Source organism: Schistocerca nitens, chromosome 1 (assembly GCF_023898315.1).
Source record: "Schistocerca nitens isolate TAMUIC-IGC-003100 chromosome 1, iqSchNite1.1, whole genome shotgun sequence".
In the NCBI taxonomy this organism is placed as follows: Eukaryota; Metazoa; Arthropoda; class Insecta; order Orthoptera; family Acrididae; genus Schistocerca; species Schistocerca nitens.
In genome coordinates this window covers 301,966,297-301,987,023 of record NC_064614.1, presented here as the reverse complement: position 1 = coordinate 301,987,023, position 20,727 = coordinate 301,966,297, and the positions used below count along the sequence as shown (strand labels likewise).

The 20,727-nt window shown below is 44.1% G+C and overlaps 1 protein-coding gene across 1 annotated transcript in view; it reads left to right on the top strand.

The window, feature by feature from the left end:
* The window catches only part of LOC126235528 (RNA/RNP complex-1-interacting phosphatase), a gene marked incomplete at its 3' end in the record, with an annotated part of 492,423 nt that overhangs the window by 39,241 nt on the left and 432,455 nt on the right, over positions 1–20,727 (top strand). The window contains exon 2 of the mRNA XM_049944250.1: positions 1,235–1,310. Within this exon, the coding sequence (XP_049800207.1) occupies positions 1,235–1,310 (76 nt within the window). The remainder of the gene's footprint in view (positions 1–1,234; positions 1,311–20,727) is intronic.

Below are 20,727 nucleotides of genomic sequence, written 5' to 3'. Positions count from 1 at the left end.
GACAGTGCGTATTGTACCATATTGAGATTTCCAGTTGTAGTTTATATCTTCACTTACGTCTTACATGATACTTCGCGTTTTACATTTCTTTAGGAGCATTTATATGAACATATGAATAACCGCAGTTTCAATGCTCCATTGTTATCTGTATACGGATATTAAAATTCAGTATCGTTTTGTTTCTCCAAAATGGCAATCATTGTTTTTATGTTGATAGGTAGTTCTTTCTACAAAAGTGTTGTACAATCACTGCCATATTGTGCTTTCCTTGAAGGGGATAGCTGTTAAAAGTGATTTTAATGTATGAGTTACCTTCTTTCCTTATATTTTACGTGAACAGTGCTGTACCGAGGTTTATATATTAAACTGATGAAATTAAATTTTTCTTGAGATATAAGAGTCTCAACTTTATATCTTCGATAATGATAGAAGCTGAAGAAATTAATTAATTTTAATTCATTTCTTCGACTACTTTAATTATCAGAGATAAAGTTGAGACTTGTATGTTTCAAGCAAAATTTAATTCCATCAGATCAATAGCTCACTTATGCCTGAGATGCGGGTAGGATTTCCCCATTACGTACAAAACAGGGCGCTATTCCAATACTGGAAAGCCTCGACAGTAGTGACGAATTAAGATGGGGAAAATGGCCTGAAGGAGTGAACTGAAGTTTGTGTTAGGGAGGATATTGGACTAGGGTAGTGTGCAGCTGTATTAGCCATATTGCTGTAGTGGTGTAATGGTCAGCCCATCTGCCTAGTAAACAGGAGACGCAGGTTCAAGTCCCAGCCATGGTACAAATTTTAATTCGTTTCTTCAGCTTCTGCCATTGTCAAAGTTTATTTATTAATTATTATATGATTCATTACATTGATTAATTTATAATAAAATCATAACAGTTTTGTTTCTAATTCCAGTTGCTATGCTGTTCAATTAAGGAAGCGATAAGAGAAGGCCTACATTCAGCTCCTTTAATATCATTGGCGGATCTAAACATCTGCTGTCTGTGCGAGGCTCTGTGTTCATTTAGCTAGGCATCTGCACATTGCGCTACCTACTTAGCCCTAGAAACTCAGTGGTGTGTCAGTGCTTATCGAGGATTACATCTTACCGTGGCCCTATGATGGCAGCAGTGCTGCCAGATGCAGTTATTACATTATACGCTGTCAAACCAGTGTTGTTTCATTTCCATACCATAGTAGCCAAAACTAACGGTGTTCTCTTCGTTGACAGGTGGCTGGCGTACTCTCCTGTTGGGCAGCAGATATCTGGTACAAGATTCATAGCCTTCAAAGTTCCGCTGAAAGAGGTAAGCGCACTACTACTCCAGTTTAGCCTTCACAGCGTCTTTTCATGTCATCTTATTTTCTTGTTCTCGGTAATTTTTGCTGACAGACTGGATCAGAGTTTCAGCCTGCAGCCAAACGCTTACGTTCCCCTCCAAACTGTGCTGAGGTTCTCCTTTGACGTTGTGGGATGTTGATAGAGCGGAGATCTTACCTTAACCGAACGATCGACAGATAAGGTTTATCTCAGAGACAACGCAGAGCTGTGGCGTAACTAGACCACGGTATGGCAGCGTCGGCACATGCCCTGGGCGCCATTACCATGGGAGTGCATTTTTGTGACTGGCGAATAAAGTGAACAAGGGCAAAATACGAGGGGAAGTAACGTGGTGATTGGGAATCGACTGACTTGAGTTCCGTTAAGAACTATCTTTCCCTGGTACAGAGATGCTTGTTTCGTGTTTTCAAGTACTGGGTTGTGTCTTGTTTTCAGCTGCAAGGTGGAGCCACTCTCATTATGCCATGCACGCAAACGCAACGAAAGTATATTTTGATTCGATTGTTTTGTTTGTTACGCTTTTGCATTGATGGATGATGAAACATTGAAAAGAAAGGATTTTCGTTATTGTTGTAGGCAATGCTACTTTGGGCGACGTGTTTTTCACAATTTTAACTGCGCCATAACAAAAAATATCTAAATACGTACAATTTACTTCATGTTAATCTCAATAAGGATTAAACAAAAGTTGTCTTCAGGTGAGGAGAGGTAAGTTTCACTAGTTACAGTTACACTGAGGCAGAGGCTGTTCCCAAATTCCCAGTTAGTTTCAGATCATTATTGGAGATCTGCTGAGGAATTTGTTAACCAAGGAGAGGAGCTGGGAAATGAGAGGTTTTGAGTTCTTCCATAAGGCGTGCTCTTGCAGCTCTGTTGGTAATGATCGCGACAGGACAATATCTTGGTTCGATGCCAGGTGCAGCCCACAGTTTACACACAAATGTACAAAATACCCACTACTTTCCTTTTATTGTGCCTGTAGTTCAGATGACTCCCATCTGCTGTATGTCAAGAACACCGTGGTATCCAGACGATCCAAATGCTGAAACTGTACGACTTTCAACACGTTGCGAAATCGAGGTGAAACCACGTCCAGACGTCGTGGGGTTGGGCGCCCACCCCACTTCACAGATGCCGGGCAGACTGGTAAAATAGAGCAGGGGGCGAACTGTAGTGGAACTGACATCAGACTTTAACGCTGGGCAAGTATAAGTGTGCCTGAACACACTGTGCACAGAACACTCCTAACTATGGGCTTCCGTAGCCAACGATCCCTGCATGTGCCAATGTGTACACCATGAAATCGGCAAGTACGACTGAAGTGGGCACGTGACTATCGGCACCTGCACTACGGGTCGGAGACTAGTTGGCGGCGGCTCCATTGTGCTCTGGGGAGCATTCACGTGGACATCCATGGGTCCAGTGGACCTCGTGCAAGGCGCCATGACGGCCAAGCAGTATCCTACACTGGTTACAGACCACGTACACCCCTTCATGACGACCATGTTTCCCGGCGGCACTGCATTTTTCAACAAGATAATGTGCCCTGTCGATGTGATGGAATGGCGAGTTACAGTTGATGTGCTGCGCCCCCAGCTCGCCAGATCTGAATTCAGTCGAACACATCTGATATGTGATTGAACGGGGCGTCGGAGCTCATCGCCTTCCTTCCCCGGAATGTATGAAAATTAGGTGACTTGAGTGAGCAGACGTGTTGCCAACTTCCTCCACCGACCTACAAAGGCCTCATCGCTTCCATGCCGCGACGGGCCGCCGCTGTTATCCGTGCCAAAGGTGGACATAACGGCTATTAGTTAGGTTGTCATAATGTTATGGCTGATCACTGCATGTTCACATTGTCCCCAGAATGTTTAAGAGGTCTTGGAGGTCCGCCTGCTATCGTGTACAATCGAATCCCTCACCTTTCCCAGTCGATGTTCGCCTGTTTTTAAAACGCCTTTACCAGTCGTAAGCCTGTGTATGATCTAAAGAGTTGTCTGTAAAAGCCTCCTTCAGCGTTTGGCGCTTTCAGCAATGATTTTTCCAAGGTAAAATAAACTGGGGTGACAAGTCATGGGATAGCGATATGCACATTTGGGGATGACTGTTATAACACGTACACGAGGTATGAAATTGCACTGCATTGGCGAAGCTGTCACTTGTACTCAGGTGATTCATGTGAAAAGGTTTCCGACGTGATTATGGCGGCACGACAGAAATTAACAGACTTAGAACGCGGAAAGGTAGTTGGAGCTAGATGCACGAGACATTCCATTTCGGAAATCGGTAAGGAAGTCAATATTCCGAGATCCACAGTGTCAAGAGTGTGCCTAGAATACCAAATTTCAGCCAGTACCTCTCACCATAGACAACGCAGTGGCCGACGGCCTTCACTCAGTGAGCTACGGTATTTGCTTAGTGTTGTCAGCGCTAACAGACAAGCAAGACTGTATGAAATAACAGCAGAAATCAATGTGGGACACGACGAGCGTATCCGTTAGGACAGTGCGGCTACATTTGGCATGGGGCATGGCAGGGGAGGACCGACGCGAGTGCCTTTGCTAATAGCACGAACATCGCTTTTAGCACCTCTCCTGAACTGTGGACTTGTCAGATGAGTCCTAATTTCAGTTGGTAAGAGCTGACGGTAGGGTTCGGGTTCGGTTGTGGCGCAGACGCCATGAAGCCATGGACCCAAGTTGTCAACAAGGCACTGTGCAATCTGGTCGTGCCTCCATAATGCTGTAGGCTCTGTTTACATGAAGATGACAAGGTTCTATAGTCCAGCTGAACCGATCATTCACTGGAAATTGGTATGTTCGGCTACTTGAAGACCATTTGCAGCCATTCACGAACATCATGTTACCGAACAACGATGGAATTTTCTTGGATGACATTGTGCCTTGTCACTGGGCCACAGTTGTTCGCGATTTGTTTGAAGAACATTCTGAACAATTCGAGCGAATGATTTGGCCACCCAGATCGCTCGACATGAGTCCCATCGAACATTAACGAGACGTAATCGAGACGTCAGTTGGCGCACAAAATCCTGCCCCAGCAATACTTTCGCAGTTATGGTCGGCTGTGGAAGCAGTGTGGTTCAGTATTTCTGCAGGTGACTTCCAACGACTTGTTGAGTCCATGCCACGTCGAGCTGCTGCACCACGCCCGTCAAAAGGAGGTCCGACACGATATTAGGAGATATCCCATGACTTCGGTCACCTCAAAGTAAAACTTTATACAGACACGCAGCTCTTTCATGTTAGCCATCGCGAACTCGCGGAAGCTTAACGATGTAGCTATGCTCACCGACAAACTAATCAAATCACTCAGCTCAGCAGCCACCTGTCACACTACAGCTACAGAACGCAGGATGTCATTCTCAATGGAGAGAAGTCTTCCGAAGTAAGAGTGATTTCAGGTGTTCCGCAGGGGAGTGTCGTAGGACCGTTGCTATTAACAATATACATAAATGACCTTGTGGATGACATCGGAAGTTCACTGAGGCTTTTTGCGGGTGATGCTGTGGTATATCGAGAGGTTGTAACAATGGAAAATTGTACTGAAATGTAGAAGGATCTACAGCGAATTGACGCATGGTGCAGGGAATGGCAACTGAATCTCAATGTAGACAAGTGTAATGTGCTGCGCATACATAGAAAGAAAGATCCCTTATCATTTAGCTACAATATAGCAGGTCAGCAACTGGAAGCAGTTAATTTCATAAATTATCTGGGAGTACGCATTAGGAGTGATTTAAAATGGAATGATCATGTAAAGTTGATCGTCGGTAAAGCAGATGCCAGACTGAGATTCATTGGAAGAATCCTAAGGAAATGCAATCCGAAAACAAAGGAAGTAGGTTATAGTACGCTTGTTCGCCCACTGCTTGAATACTGCTCAGCAGTGTGGGATCCGTACCAGATAGGGTTGATAGAAGAGATAGAGAAGATCCAACGGAGAGCAGCGCGCTTCGTTACAGGATCATTTAGTAATAGCGAAAGCGTTACGGAGATGATAGATAAACTCCAGTGAAAGACTCTGCAGGAGAGACGCTCAGTAGCTCGGTACGGGCTTTTGTTGAAGTTTCGAGAACATACCTTCACCGAGGAGTGAAGCAGTATATTGCTCCCTCCTACGTATATCTCACGAAGAGACCATGAGGATAAAATCAGGGAGATTAGAGCCCACACAGAGGCATACCGACAATCCTTCTTTCCACGAACAATACGAGACTGGAATAGAAGGGAGAACCGATAGTGGTACTCAAGGTACCCTCCGCCGCACACCGTCAGGTGGCTTGCGGAGTATGGATGTAGATTTAGATGTAGATGATTGGAGAAGAAGAATGTATGGAGAGACACCTAGTGGAATTTCGGTGTACTGGTATGTACTGGCATGCAAAATTCGTGTTTCAGAAACGTTTGGATAGTACGTGGTAAATATTCAACATGCCACAGCCTTCTGGACGAAACGAGCGGTCTTGAAAGACTCATCGTCAGGAAAGATTGTAATGGGAAAGATGAGAGACACTCGGGCCAGAGCGCCTCTCCGGCAGCTCCCGGAGCGCGCCGAGTTGTCGCCGCCCCAGGCTGGCGGCCGGAGAGAGGTGTCCGCGATGACGCTGCGCTACGAGGCGCCCGCTGCCCGCCCCCGCGTGTTTGTTTAACCCTCGTGAGACCCCCCGCGGTCGTCGGCCCCGTCCCACATTTTACTGCCGTTTTATGAAAATTACGGACGACTTGGGCGAGCAGTCTTTTGTGGGGGCTCAGCGCCAGGCTGTCGCCACGTGTGGGCTCCGGCGGGGTGGCAAGTGTTGCGTCACTCCTAGACCCCGCCGAACTGGAGACCGCGCCGGGCGCTGGGGCGCCACCAGGTACACCGTTCTCGTTAACACATTCCCAACTAAATGTGCAAACTTGCTTCTTTCCACAACGCCGTCATTCCAGGAAATCATTCACACACACTGTTGGAAGATTATTTCACTGCGAGCATACATTTCAGTTGTACTCGGAGAGTGTTACTAAATAATTACCCCGCAAAAAAATAATCAGTCAACTCCAGAAGACATCGCATTAATACTGTGCAACACTCCTTACAGCCTTGAAAATGACTTCAGTTTGGCGAGAAAGAGGGTACACAAGTTTCTTGAGGTATCCCATTAATTCCTGTAGAGCTACCAAAAAATATTTATTACTACATTCCACCTGCTGTTCCAAATACTCAAAGACATTTTCTATTTGGGTTTAGATAGAATGATTTTAGCGGCCAGCTGAAGTGCGATACCTCAGTGTGTGCACCCTAAGTGGCACGGATAATGTCTACATCTTCATCTACGTCTACATGGATTCTCTGCAAATCACAATTAAGATCCTGGCAGAGGGTTTATCAAACCACTTTCACAATAATTCTCTGTTATTCCAATCTGGAACAGCGTGATGAAAAAACAAACACCCACATGTTTCCTTGTGAGCTCTGATTTCCTGTATTTTGTGATGATCGTTTCTCCCTATGTAGGTCGCTGTCAACAAAATATTTTCTCATTCGGAGAAGAAAGTTGCTGATTGAAATTTCGTGAGAAGATTGCGCCGCATCGAAAAATGCCCTTGTTTTAATGATGCCCACCCGAAATCCTGTATTACGTCCGTGACACTCTCTCCCCTACTTCGCGATAATATAAAACGTGCTGCTCTTCTTTGAACGTTCTCTATGTAGGGCCTTCTCCGCTAATCCTATCTCGTAAGCGTCCCACACCGCGCAGCAGTACTCCAAAAGAGGACGGACAATCGTAGTGTAGGCAGTCTGTTTAATAGATTTGTTGCATCTTCTCAGTTTTCCGCCAGTAAAACACAGTCTTTAGTTAGCCTTTGCCACAGCATTTTCAGTGTGTTCTTTCTAATTTAATTTGTTCGTAATTGTAATTCTGAGGTTTTTAGTTGAATTTACGTCCTTCAGAGACTAATATATCGTGTAACCGAAGTTTAACACTAGAACGACGGTGTTTCTGATATTCCTAAAACGGCGGAAAAGGGTCATTCCGACCCCACATAAAATATTTTCGTATTTGACTTAAACAAATATTTTTTTAGTGTTTGTTAATCCATAATTTATTTATAGTAATCTCATCAATCATTTACAATTATAAATAATAATTACTAATTTTTTGAACATGTCATACAAATTTATTTTTGCTACTGCTGACAAGTTTCGTAACTATAGATTTTAATTTATTAAGTATTCATACAACCTTCTTGACACATTTAGTATATTTGGTCCATTTTACTCTCACATGTGTTTTACGAACAGCTCTGTATTACTTTTCACTTGCACTTAGCACAAGTGATTTCTGTTCTACATGCACTTTTTCTGCACACAACTGTGTGACACTTTACCCAGTTTTCGCTGGTCTTGTTGCCTTTGCAGAGGCTGATTTGGCACGTCCTCCGCTTTCTATGTGATTTCATCCCCATATCCTCTTCCTTTGCCTGATGTTCTTGCTCTTTCATTCCCTTGAGTTCATTTGCCTTTTGGAGTATGAACTTCTTCCTTTCCATTTTCTTGTTCGTTACTGTGTTATAGATGGCACACGCATTTGTTGCCGCCATGTCCAGTATGTTGTAGAAGACATGCATTGGCCATCTCCTACATGCAACCTTTGTAGTATATTTATGGGTCATTTGATATACCGTGTCCACCCTGTACTTTGTTGCATTGTAGAACGTTATGGTTTTAGGTTTTTTCTTTCTTTCTTTCCTTCCTTCCTTCCTTCCTTAATGCTACTTCAGCATGCAGCGTACTTAGAAGTATACAGTCAAGGTGCAGTCTGTGTTGCCACTATTGTGCAGTATTGTAGTGGAGTGTATTTCAGCATTCGACTTCCTTACGTCATCGGGGATTTCACAACGGATCTTGTTCATTGTACCAACTAATGAAGTTTTCCTTTCTGTGAGTTTTTTAGCAAGTTGAAGAGACGTAAAGAAGTTGTCTGTGGTCACATTTCTTCCTTGGTTTACAAATGGCTCCATGAGATGCAGAACGACATACTCTCCAAGTGGTTGTTTCTCTCTATGCGTGTTCACTTTGCCAAGGTATGGGAAATCATTACGTATATACCTTGTCGTTACATCAAGAGCCAACCAGAATTTGAGACCATATTTGTGTGGTTGGTTGGACATGAATTGAGTAAACCTGCATCTCGCTTTGCTTGGTAACAGTTGCTCGTCAATTGTTGTATTTTCTCCAGGACGGTTAGCACGAATACTGTTTTCAATGAACTTTCCCCAAATTTCAAATACAAGAGCGAATTTGTTGGCTGCCAGGCGTTCAGCCCAGGCTGATTTTCATCAAAACAGAGAAATCTAAGAAGCTCCTGAAATCGGTCCCTTGGCATAATGCCCTTGATAAAAGCAGGCCCCCAAGAGTGTGACCAGAGATCATCCACAGATACACCTTTTGTACACAGTACACCCCGATCATATATGATGGCTGTTAGTTTCTCCAGTCCCTCAAGTGACACAGTCCAGTCATTTTTTTAGTACTTTTCAAGCATTTGTTTCTGTCTATTTCTTCATGAGACGTAGCATTGCTTCATCAAAAGTAAGGCAGAGGGCACTGGTGACAGAGCTATCTACTCGTTGGCAAGCATAAGCACTGGGACCTCCTCTCTCCTTCAGAATAGTCACAGCTGACCGCCTTCCAAAAGATGGATAATTTCCAATCTCCCACGTGGCTCCATCCCTTGCGATCATCTTTGTAGACGCTTCCAACTGTATCTGCTGTCGTGAAAGAGGTGGTGATTGATGTATATCATCATCTGAATCCTCTTCCACTAATAGCTCCTTCTTCACGATGTCTACATCTTCACTTGTGTCAGGTACATAATCATCATCTTCATCAGTGAATTCAATTTCCGATTCAACTTCGGAATTCTCTAAGAGATGTAACAGTTCTTCATCAGAAAGTCCACGCTGACGATACATGTTCGAAAACGTGTTTCACGGAGAAAGACTGCGTGAGTGACACCACATAAGCTGTGACAGACTGGAATGTACACGTGCAAAGTTGCAACAATGAGGAGTAATTGTTCTGCGTTACTGCTCACTATTACCACAGTATTGTTGGGTAATTTACTTGTATTCAAAAGAGAAATTACAGTGGGGTCAAAGTGACCCCTTCCGGCGTTCTAGGCTATGCTTTCATTAACGAAGCAAATAAATTGGATATGACAATGAACGAAAAACGTATGACAGGTTGTTTCGACCCCTTCCATCGTTATAGTGTTAACGGATTCCCTTTAAAACTCGTGTGGATGACCTCCCACTTTTCATTATTTAGGGTCATAAATGACAACATCTCTCTGAAAATAACCTGAGACGGCTGTTCTGATTGTCTCCTAAATCGTTTATACAGACAGGGAACAGGAGACTACCTATAACACTACCTTGGGGAACGTCAGAAATCACTTCTCTTTTACTCGATGACTTTCCGTCAATTACTATGACCTGTGACCTCTCTGACAGGAAATCACGAATCCTGTCACATAACTGAGACGAATTCCAAAAGCACGCAGTTTTACTACAAGCCGCCTGTGTGAGACAACGTCAAAAGCCTTCTGGAAATCTAAAAATATGGAATCAGTTTGAAATCCCTTGTCAGTAGCACTCAACACTTCGTGTGAATAAAGAGGTAGTTGTGTCCCACAAGAACGATGCTTTCAAAATCCGTGATGACCGTGTCAAGAGAGCGTTCTCTCCAGGTAATTCGTAATGTTCGAACACAATATATGTTCCAAAATCCTGCTGCGTATCGACGTTATTGACATGGACCTGTAATTTAGTGGATTACTCCTACTATTCTTGAATACTGGTGTGACTTGTGCAACTATCCACTCTTTGGGTACAGATCTTTCGTCGAGCGAGCAGTTGTATATGATTGTAAAGCATGGAACTATTGCATCAGCATACTATGGAAGGAGCCTAATTGGTCTAGTCGGAATTCATTTTCTCTCCTTGTACGATTCAAGATATCCACGGTATATTTTTTGGGCTAACGTAATGGACTTAAAGTAGCGATTTTAAATATGAGTATGTCATCGTATTGAAGCGAACAGATAACTGTTTTTGTGGCGGCAGGAATGTTTGCGTCAATTACTCGACGGTATTCGGCCTAATCCTTGCCTACACTGGAAGGGAAACGTCGTGCGTTCCATTGAACAATCAAAATGTCTTGGTAATATAAGTCTGGCAAAGACGAAATACATTTGCCTTTGTTGTGCGCTCTGTAGCATCGAATGTGCAAGTAGCATTTCCGTATATTCCATGATTCGAACGACAAAACAGATTTTACGAGTTACGCAATTCCGTCTGCAGATCTACCCTAGTGACTCTAATTCACTTAAATTAATTATCAGTTATTCCAAAAATTTTCCAAAAATTCCTGCTCTCGTCGTACAATTGACGCTATTAAAAAGTGACCAGGGTTTTAAATCCGGCATAGCACTGACGTGAATGAAACGCAGTAAGCCCTATCTTTCTGTTTACCTGGGGAACGCGAGACGAGGAAATATTACTTCAAAAATTACAAAAAAACTGGTGTGAGTATTCCAGATCTGTTCCAGGAAGGAACAAAATCTTTTCTGTAAGCAGAATATGCATGTTAACTGAAAAGGTAAAAATTCATAAATGGTCACTGTAGCCGAATAAGCAACAGTAGGCTTTTTATGTTAAGTGTCTCGTGTTCAAATGAAAGTGATTTTTTCTCCGACATAAGAGACAATTTCTTCTGGGTCAACAGTTTGTTGTGTGTAAACTCCTCCACGGTGTTGTATGTAACATACAATATTTCGATGTACTGTTTTGTCTGATGAAGAACGACATCTCTGGAGTGAAAAACTTAAATTACTACCTCTGTTTGACATAATACGTGTGAATTATTCACACAGCTTCACTTAATATTATACGGCGACAGGTCTGTAAGCTCACCATTCGTTCCACAACGACGGTACACGAGCAAAGTCAAATATCTTACTCTCCGTCGAAGCACATGGTACATACGGCATGCTTCCTCATCAACAAGGCTTTTCGTGATAGTGTCACAGCTGTTGTGGAGGCAGGGAGTTTGTCGACGTTGGAGATCGGGGCAAGGTATGGCGTTCGTCATCACACTGAGCAAAAGATGGATAAAACGTTATCAAGATATTAGAGAATTCCGTAGGCTGTAGAAACTAGACTTTGGCATGTAACAATACTTACCCAAGATAATGGTCTTTCAACACGCAAAGGCAAAATTATTTTTTGAACGCGATGCAGCTGGAACATACCACTGCGTTTCCCACATCTGCGCCGCGCGGAGTGGCCGCGCGGTTTGAGGAGAAATGTGACGGATTGCGCGGCCACTCCCGCTGGAGGTTCGACTCCTCCCTCGGGCATGGGTGTGTGTGTTTTTCTTAGCATGTGTTAGTTTAAGTAGTGTGTAAGTCTAGACACCGATGACCTCAGCAGTTTGGTCTCTTAGGAATTCAGACACACACACACACACACACACACACACACACACACACACACACACACAAACCCATCTTGCAGTGGCAGTGTGTCTGTAGCAGTTTGGGGCTGGACGTGTTCCCATGGTTTGGAATGATTCACGGGGTTGATGGTCGACTTGATGTTGCCCAGTATACCCATGTTATGAGTAATATTATGGTCCCATCTGTGCGATGACTATATCATGAGGGAGTAATATGTTTGTAGCAGGACCAGTCTCCTGTACACATGCCAACTATGGTGTAAGAGTGGTTTGCAGAACAGAATGAGATTTCTCTGCACGATTGGCCACGTCCTACACCAAATCTAAATCCTGTTGAAAACGTTTGGGCGTAGACGAAACGGACCATGAGTGAAAACTGACCTGACCCAGCGACAAGAACCCGTGATGACCTTTGGAACGCTTCCCTAGCTGCCTAGCAGGATGTGGCAGAAAATGACTTACTACACACCACACGAATCCCTTCCACGCAGATTGCAGACAGTCGTTGAAGTTGAAGATCATTAGACGCGATATTAAGTGGTAAAGAAGCCACATGCCATGCCCTTTTGGAGGTTGAAAAAAATCTTAATAAGAACCGTGACTGTTCGTTCTATTTATTTCGTGGTTCTTACAGATCCAAGACATTAGCGGAGTAACGCAAAAAAAAAAGCACTGATACAGATAGGAACCAAACGTTGACGCCAGGCAGTTGCCTGCTAGACCGCTTACTACTATGCCACTTTTTTTCGATCTGTTTGTTCGTCGTCTTCTTTTATGGGACTACGGGGAGAGCGGTTCTGCGTGGGCGTTGATGACGTCTCTCACAGTCGCCGTTGAAAGTTATACTCAATATTATGGAGGGCGGCAGCTGCCGACATTTAGATACTTACTACAGTTCTTGATAACATATCACGAAAGGAAGAATCATTACTAGGCCTGCAATGCTACGAGTGATGCTGAACCGTTTTGTTGGCTGTTCCTAAAGGGTGCGTCGTTATAGCAAGTGTCATAGAAGTGTTAATCCTTCTACTACATTTACATTACAAGTGTTTTTACATTTATGAGCAGATCTGTATACCACGTAATCTGATTAGCTTCTTCGGAACATGGCGGGTGATTCAAATTTCAGCCATGGCCATTTTTTGTGCTGTCGTGTGTACATATTATTGTGTTAGTGTGTGCCATGACGAGGATAGCGAACCAGTCGTGTGACAGTCGTGCAGCAAACGTAACATGTACGAGAGTCACTCCAAAAGAAATGCACACTAGTTTTGTAAAAATACAGTTTTCATTCTGCATGTGTGAAAGTTTTGCAGTTTGTAGATACATCCTTCCCGCTTGCTTTCAAACTTAGTTCAATCTGTTCCCGTGAGTGGCGCCGTCACAGCATGTCTTCAAGATGATTGCTATACTTGACGTTCGTCAGAGGCAACGTGCTGTCATAGAATTCCTGTGCTGTGAAAACGAGAGTGGGAAACATCCACAAGAGGTTGAAAAGGGTGTATGGAGATGCTGCTGTCGATCGCAGTACAGTTAGTCGGTGGGCAAGCAGGTTACGTGATGAAAGCGGGCACGGCAATATTGAGGATTGTCCTCTCAGCGGCAGGCCTCGTACTGCACACACTCTGTGCAGAGAGTTAACGAATTGGTGACTGCTGACAGACGCATCACAGTGAACGAATTGTCACGCTACGTTGGGATAGGGGAAGGAAGTGTTTGCAGAATACTGAAAGTGTTGGCGTTAAAAAAGGTTTGTGCCAGGTGGGTTTCCAGGATGTTGACAGTGGCTCACAAAGAAACTAGAAAAACGGTATGCAGCGAACTTTTCGAACAGTACGAGAATGGTGGAGATGAAATTCTTGGAAGAATTGTGACAGGTGATGAAACATGGTTCCATCATTTTTCATCAGAGACGTAGAGGCAATCAATGGAGTGGCATCATGCAAATTCACCCAAGAAAAAAAATTTAAAACCGCACCTTCTGCTGGAAAAGTTATGGCTGCGGTGTTTTTCGATTCCGAAGGACTCGTTCTTGTGGACATCATGCCAAGTGGAACCACCATAAATTCTGATGCATATGTGACGACATTGAAGAAACTTAAAGCTCGACTGAGTCGTGTTCGACCACATCGACAAAAGCAGGATGTTTTGCTGTTGTACGACAATGCACGGCCACATGTCAGTCAAAAAACCATCGAAGCGATCACAAAACTCGGATGGACAACACTGAAACACCCGCTTTACAGTCCTGACCTGGCTCCATGTGACTATCATCTCTTTGGGAAACTGAAAGACTCTCTTCGTGTAACAAGGTTTGAAGATGACGACTCCCTTGTGCACGCTGCCAAACAGTGGCTCCAGCAGGTTGCTCCAGAATTTTACCGTGCCGTTATACAGGCGGTGGTTCCAAGATGGCGTAAGGCAGTTGAGAGGGATGGAAATATGTGGAGAAATGAAAATATTGTTCCTAAAGGGTTTATTTACTTACTGTAAAACTTTCAAACATGTAGAATAAAAGATGGATTTTAAAAAAAATAGTGTGCATTTCTTTTGGAGTGACCCTGGTAGTATAATAGGTGTTTCGATCTTAGTTTTGGCAAGAGTGAACCGAGTTTTCCGTTGCCTCTGTCTGCTCGCTGTTGAGTAAAACAGATATCCCTTTACTATGGCGAGCTCAAGCAAAGCCACCACGATTCTTGCTTCAGTTAATGACCCAGTGAATTTATTACAGAAGCCCTTGCTTTAAATTGACAAGTATGGTACAAGAAAATGACGGTAGTGTCGTTGATGATGGCGTTGGTAAGAATTATTTACAAAAACTACGGTACACGTAAATTATAACTTACCGGGCTTTGGATATTCTTGCTACAAACAGTTGTTGCGCCAGGCCGTCCCTTTCTGGTGGATTTTTCCTTTCGCGAGATCGAAACTGAGATTTTTCGTTCTGGCCAAAATAGGAATTAGTATGTTTCGTGCAGCGTTCAACGGCACTAGTTGTATTGGTTTCCTTTTGTCTGTCTGGTCGCTAGACGGCCGCGGTCGTCGTTTGCGGTCAGGTCCCGCGGAGGACGAGCCGGCGCTGAGCGTGTGTACTTTGTCAGCGTCAGGCGGCGCCAGGGCGAGCGAGAGAATGACGGATGGAGCGGCCGGCCGACTGTTGGGAGGCAGGTGGGGGTGCCCGGCCACGGGACGCACGCAGGCCGGCCGGCGACAGCTTAATGCCACGCCGAGTTCTGCCTCCCAGTGGCCTGCTCCCTTACTAGTTCAGCCGAATTATCTGCTTAGCTGCGAGTAATTTCTTCGCGGTTTGGGCACATTTCGACTATAACGCAGTTTTAGAGGATACGAGCTATTATGAATTACTGGATCTGTTAATACCACTCGTTCCTTTGACTCATGACGTCATCAAACTGGTGGACATTAACCACTCATCGAAATCTGTTATGCGTAAATTACGCGTCGTAACATAGCAGTGTCTTGAGAGGAGGATATAAGATGAACATCAACAAAAGCAAGACAAAGATAAGAGAATGTAGTTGAATTGAATCAGCTAATGCTGAGGAACTAGATTAGAATACGAGACACTTAAAGTAGTAGATTGGTTTTGCTAGTTTGGTAACAAAGTAACAGATGATGGCGGAAGTAGAGAGGATATAAAATGCAGACTGGCAGTAGCAAGAAAAGCGTTTCCTAAGAAGACATTTGGTACCATCGTATATAGACTTAAGTGTACTGAATAGAATTTAGAAGACAAGAAATTTGTGGAACAACTTGATCGAAAGAAGTCATTAGTTGACAGGACACATTCTGAGATATCAAGGTATCATTAGTTTAGTGTTGGAGGTAAGTGTGGGAGGTGGGGGGGATTGTAGAGGGAGACCAAGGGACGAATATAGCAAACAGGCTGAAATGGATGTACGTTGCAGTAGTTATTCGGAGCTGATGCGGCTCGCGCAAGATAGGATAACATGGAGAGCGCATCAAACCAGTTTTTGTACTGAAGACCACCACCACCACAACAACAACAACAACAACAACAACAACAGCAGCAACAATAGTTATTCTCATATCGGTAGATCGTTACCTTTCATTCATGGAATAGACCTCGAGCTTCTCTACAGATCAGTTTAACCACAACCTATATTCTAAAAAAGAATATAGCAGCAATTTAAGTATTGCCAATGTTCTAGTCTATCTGTTTACGCATGTGTACTTTCACGCCACATTGTAACGCCACGCATCAAAACTGACGTCCGATATTGGTAGGTTCAACCGAACTCCTAATATCGTCACACACAAACCGCAATCGAGTCCATTTCCGAAGGAAGGTTCGTCAGTGAAAAACAACACTTAAAACTGAAAGCACGTTTATTACTGACACCAACGTAAAGCCAGAACAGAACTTCTGCACGGAGAGTGCAGCTGTTTATATAACCATCGATTATTCCGGAATGCTGGTATTTATATAAACATCGAATATTCCAGGCTATACAAACATAATACAGTTACAGAATTTCCTAGAACCGATAAATACCAAATAACAAATAATAGCCGGTGGTCGGGTTTGAACTAGCGACCCGTAGCTCACCACACAGCGATTCTAACCTCTGTGCCAAACTGCGAGCGCCGTAACTGGTGACAATAGGTAATGACCGGATCAAGGCAGCAAATTAGACTCTTGTGATTGTAGGCCAAAGGGCGAGTGTCCTGATGTAAGTTTAATACAAGTAACTTCTTATTATATGTGAATATATTAATATATTTTTGTATTTTATGCCTTTTTATTGATCGTGCATCTTGTTATGGACCTTCGAGGATTTATGAAAGAGTGGCTCAGAGATATTTATAGCTAGTTACGAGAAATTTATTACAAAACTATGCGGGAAGTGTTTTAAATGCGTCGCCATATCGTCATTATGTGATGTATTATTCGCTTCCAAGCTGACATTCGGCATCGTAGCTGATCGAACGAGTAGTATATACCGCTGTGGGGATAAAATCTCTCTGTACCGGCCGCTTAGATCCCACAATAAAAACCTTTCCTGTCCTTTTTGCCCCCCGCCCCCCAAACTTTTCACTTTAAATGTTGACAAAATCTCTGTCATTGTATTCGTCTTTTTAAGATTTCTCGAATACTTTTAAAAAATTAAATCTTTTTATTGATGAAAAAAAGTTGCAGTAGTAATTCGTTAGTTCAAAAAGTTGCAGTATAGGTCAGAGTGTTGTTGCTCTAGTGGCGTATGATCCTCTTTGTATTTCCGGTCTTCTGGCTTGATGTGGTTCCCCTCCTGCGCCCTTTTCATGACACCACTCATCTGCAGTACAGTCACTTTCCCAAATCGTTCCATTATGCAGTACTGCGACGATTTCAGCGCGTTTCCACCGTTGTGAGCTTCATTTCGGGTGCCTCCACGAATGGAAGATTGTATTGTTCCTCTGTATGTCGTTTTGAAAGTGCTGCATAATAAATTAGATTGGGGATTTGCACTGTTCGAGAATTAAAAATCTCCAGCAAAAGTATTCAATTCGTCTTCGTCATTACACAATAGTTGTTGTCGTTATAACGACGTAATAACTTCAGTGCATGAAATACAAAACATTCAAAGTTTCGACTATGTATCCACTTTTAAGGCATAAAAATTTAGTTAAATTACCGCAGATACGTGATAAGCGATAAAACAATTTTTGACACGGTATGCGGGTGTGCCTCCCGACGTATACAGTGGCAGGATGACGCTATTAGTTGAATGAGTCCAGAGTGCACACATCGCGTGCGCGTAATTAATCACGGGGAATTATTTATGCAGCGGGATTTCCGGACGACACTGGCGACCGCGTAATCTGTGGCGAACCGCCCTTCGAGTTTACAACCTAATATGCGAGCCTGTGTCATGCCAGGAGCGATACCAGGAAACGTACACGTATACGCCATTAAACGGCTATAAATAAACGGCGGTGTGAAGTGCGATGCTGTGTACGCTATCGCGCCCTCTGAAGTGGCGCCGCCGCGCCGCCTACACCTGCCGCGTGGCGGCGCGGCGCGGCGGAGGGCTCGGCCGCTCCGACCTTACCATCGTTTTCGCCACGACTGACGTTACACACAGCGAAAGTGTGCCCGTATGCAGTATCTCGGCAGTTGCAGACTTATGTAAAATATTTTACGCTTACGCATTGTGTCGCTTTTTGAAGAACGAAAATTTCCTCTATAAAAATCGATATAGATACTGCGACCAGATCTTGCGAAACTATTTGTCCTCTAGTCCCTCAGCGCCGTAGACAGAAGCATCCAGGATGATGCTGTGTTCTTTGATTTCCAGAGGACATTCGACGCAATACCACACTGTCGTTCCGTCAACAAAGTACGAGCTTATCGAGTATCTTACCGTATTTGTAATTGGTTTTAGCACTTCCTTGCCGATAGAATTCATCACGTCGTTCTTAATGGAACAAAATCGACAGACGTCTAGGTAATTTCGGGCGTACACCGAGGATGTGTTATAGGGCCGTTACTATTTACAATTACACATCAATTATAATTACACAAAAGATACTTCCACATGGTGTGTCACTGCCAAGTAGCATAGCTCGATGAAACTTCAACGATACTGAGAAAGAAGTGGTACAGAAGGTATCTGAAACAAATTCCCAATGATATGAACAGAAATGACACTTTTATTCAAACACAGTAATTACACAGAAGTCAGTACGATTCGTGCTGGTCCTCCGGACAAGGACATAGCTCTTAATACGGTGTGTAGTTACGAAGGAGAGCAGTGCATGCTCTACAACTTGTTCCCATGCTGGCTACGAGGTTAGTGTGGCGTTCATGTGGTAGGGCGTTCCATTCCTACATCAGCGTTGTGGGCGTGGACGTCTTGCAGCATGTCTCCTTAATGCATCTCGAACGAGCTCGATGGGATTTAAGTCGGAGGAACGGGCAGGCCAGTACATTCGATGAGTATCCTCTCGTTGCAAGAGCTGCTTCACGTGCCCAATTCGATGAGGTCGCGCAGAGGCATCGATAAAAATGAAGTCAATGTTGAATGTACCGATGTCGCAATAACGTTGACCAGTGATTGTACCGTGTTCAAAGTGTGGGAGGCCGGTATGCCCTTGCAGCATTATGCCTCCACACACCATAACACATGGACCACCGAAAAGATTACATTGGACGTTGTTCCTGGGTGCACCACCTCTCGCCGTATGGGAATACGTCCAGCGTTGTCGAACGTGATCGTTTTGGTGGTCCAGGTGTTTTTATGTGAAGAGGCAGATTGTTGCAAGGGCGTTCTGAGCTCCAAATCTAGAAAACGGTATACTCACCGGTCAGTGTTACTGTGACACTGTATGTCGTCCCCATGTGCGTCTTTTGTAAGTTGATTTCAGCTGTGGCTACATGTTTATGGATGACAGTGCGCGACCACGGCGAACTGCGCAGACGGAGGACCTTTTAGAAAGAGAGGAAATTCGGCAAATGGGCTGGCCTGCCCGTTCCCTCGACTGAAATCGCGCCGAGCAAGTATGGGATGCATTGGAGAGACGCATTGCAGCACGTTCACACACACACTAGCGATCATCCACCAGTTGTCCTCCTTGGTGGAGGAACGAGACGCCCTACCACGAGAACTTCTTGCCTACCTTGTGGGCAGCATGGGAGCACTTTGCAGAGCAGGCATTGCCGTCCGTAGTGATCGCACACACTATTAACAACCCTGTCCCTGCTATTTTAAGTCCATGTCTCGCGGTGACTGCAGTGTAATCATTGTCTTCGAAGAAAATTGTCATTTCTGTTCTTCTCTTTGCATATTTGTTTCAATGACCTTCTATACGATGCTGTAGCAATTCTTTCTATGTGTGGCCCAAGTTTCATCGAACTGTGTTACTTCGCAGTGTCACGTCCGAAAGTTACTTTCGTCCTTAGCTTTTGCGCACCAGTGTATATTAATGATCTAGTGAATAACGTCGGAAGCTCCGAGAGGCTACTCGCCAGTGATGCTGTTGTCTGCCGGAAGGTTGCAGCCGGCCTAAGTGGCCGAGCGGTTCTAGGCGCTACAGTCTGGAACCGCGCGACCGCTACGATCGCAGGTTCGAATCCTGCCTCGGGCATGGATGTGTGTGATGTCCTTAGGTTAGTTAGGTTTAAGTAGTTCTAAGTTCTAGAGGGACTGATGATCTCAGAAGTTAAGTCCCATAGTGCTCAGAGCCATTTGAACCATTTTTTTTTGGAAGGTTGCAACCTCAGATGAGTAGCGAAATGGCACAAGAACTGCCTAGGGCCGATGTTCGGCACAGGGACTGGCAGTTGACCCTCAGCGTAAATAAATGTAACTCACTGCGCATGAATAGGCGAATAGATCCATTACTCTTCGATTACATTATTGGGGCCAAATCACTGAAAACAGCAACTACAGTGAAATACATTGGAGTAACCATCCAGAGCGAACTAAAATGGAATGACCACATAGGACTTGTACTAGGAATCGTAACCAGGACTGACATTCGTTGGAGGAACCTAAAGGAATGAAATGCAACTCGCCCACGAAACAAGTGGTTTACAAGATACTTGTTCTTCCTTTCTTAAGTATTTTTCATCACTCTTACCAAATATAGGATTAATACCAGAGATAGTGTCAGACGTATAAGGCCGCGTTTCGTTATGATATCGTGTACTCTCCAAGACAGCATTACGGAGGTGCTCAGTAAACTTCCAGTGGCAGACGCTACAAAAAGACGTTGTGCATCGCGGATGTGGTTATCTGTTGTCTGGCAACATATTGCTTCCTCCCACATACGTTTAATGAAATAAACACGACGAGAAAATCCGAGAAATTCGTGAATGGTACAGGGAAAGGGGAAGG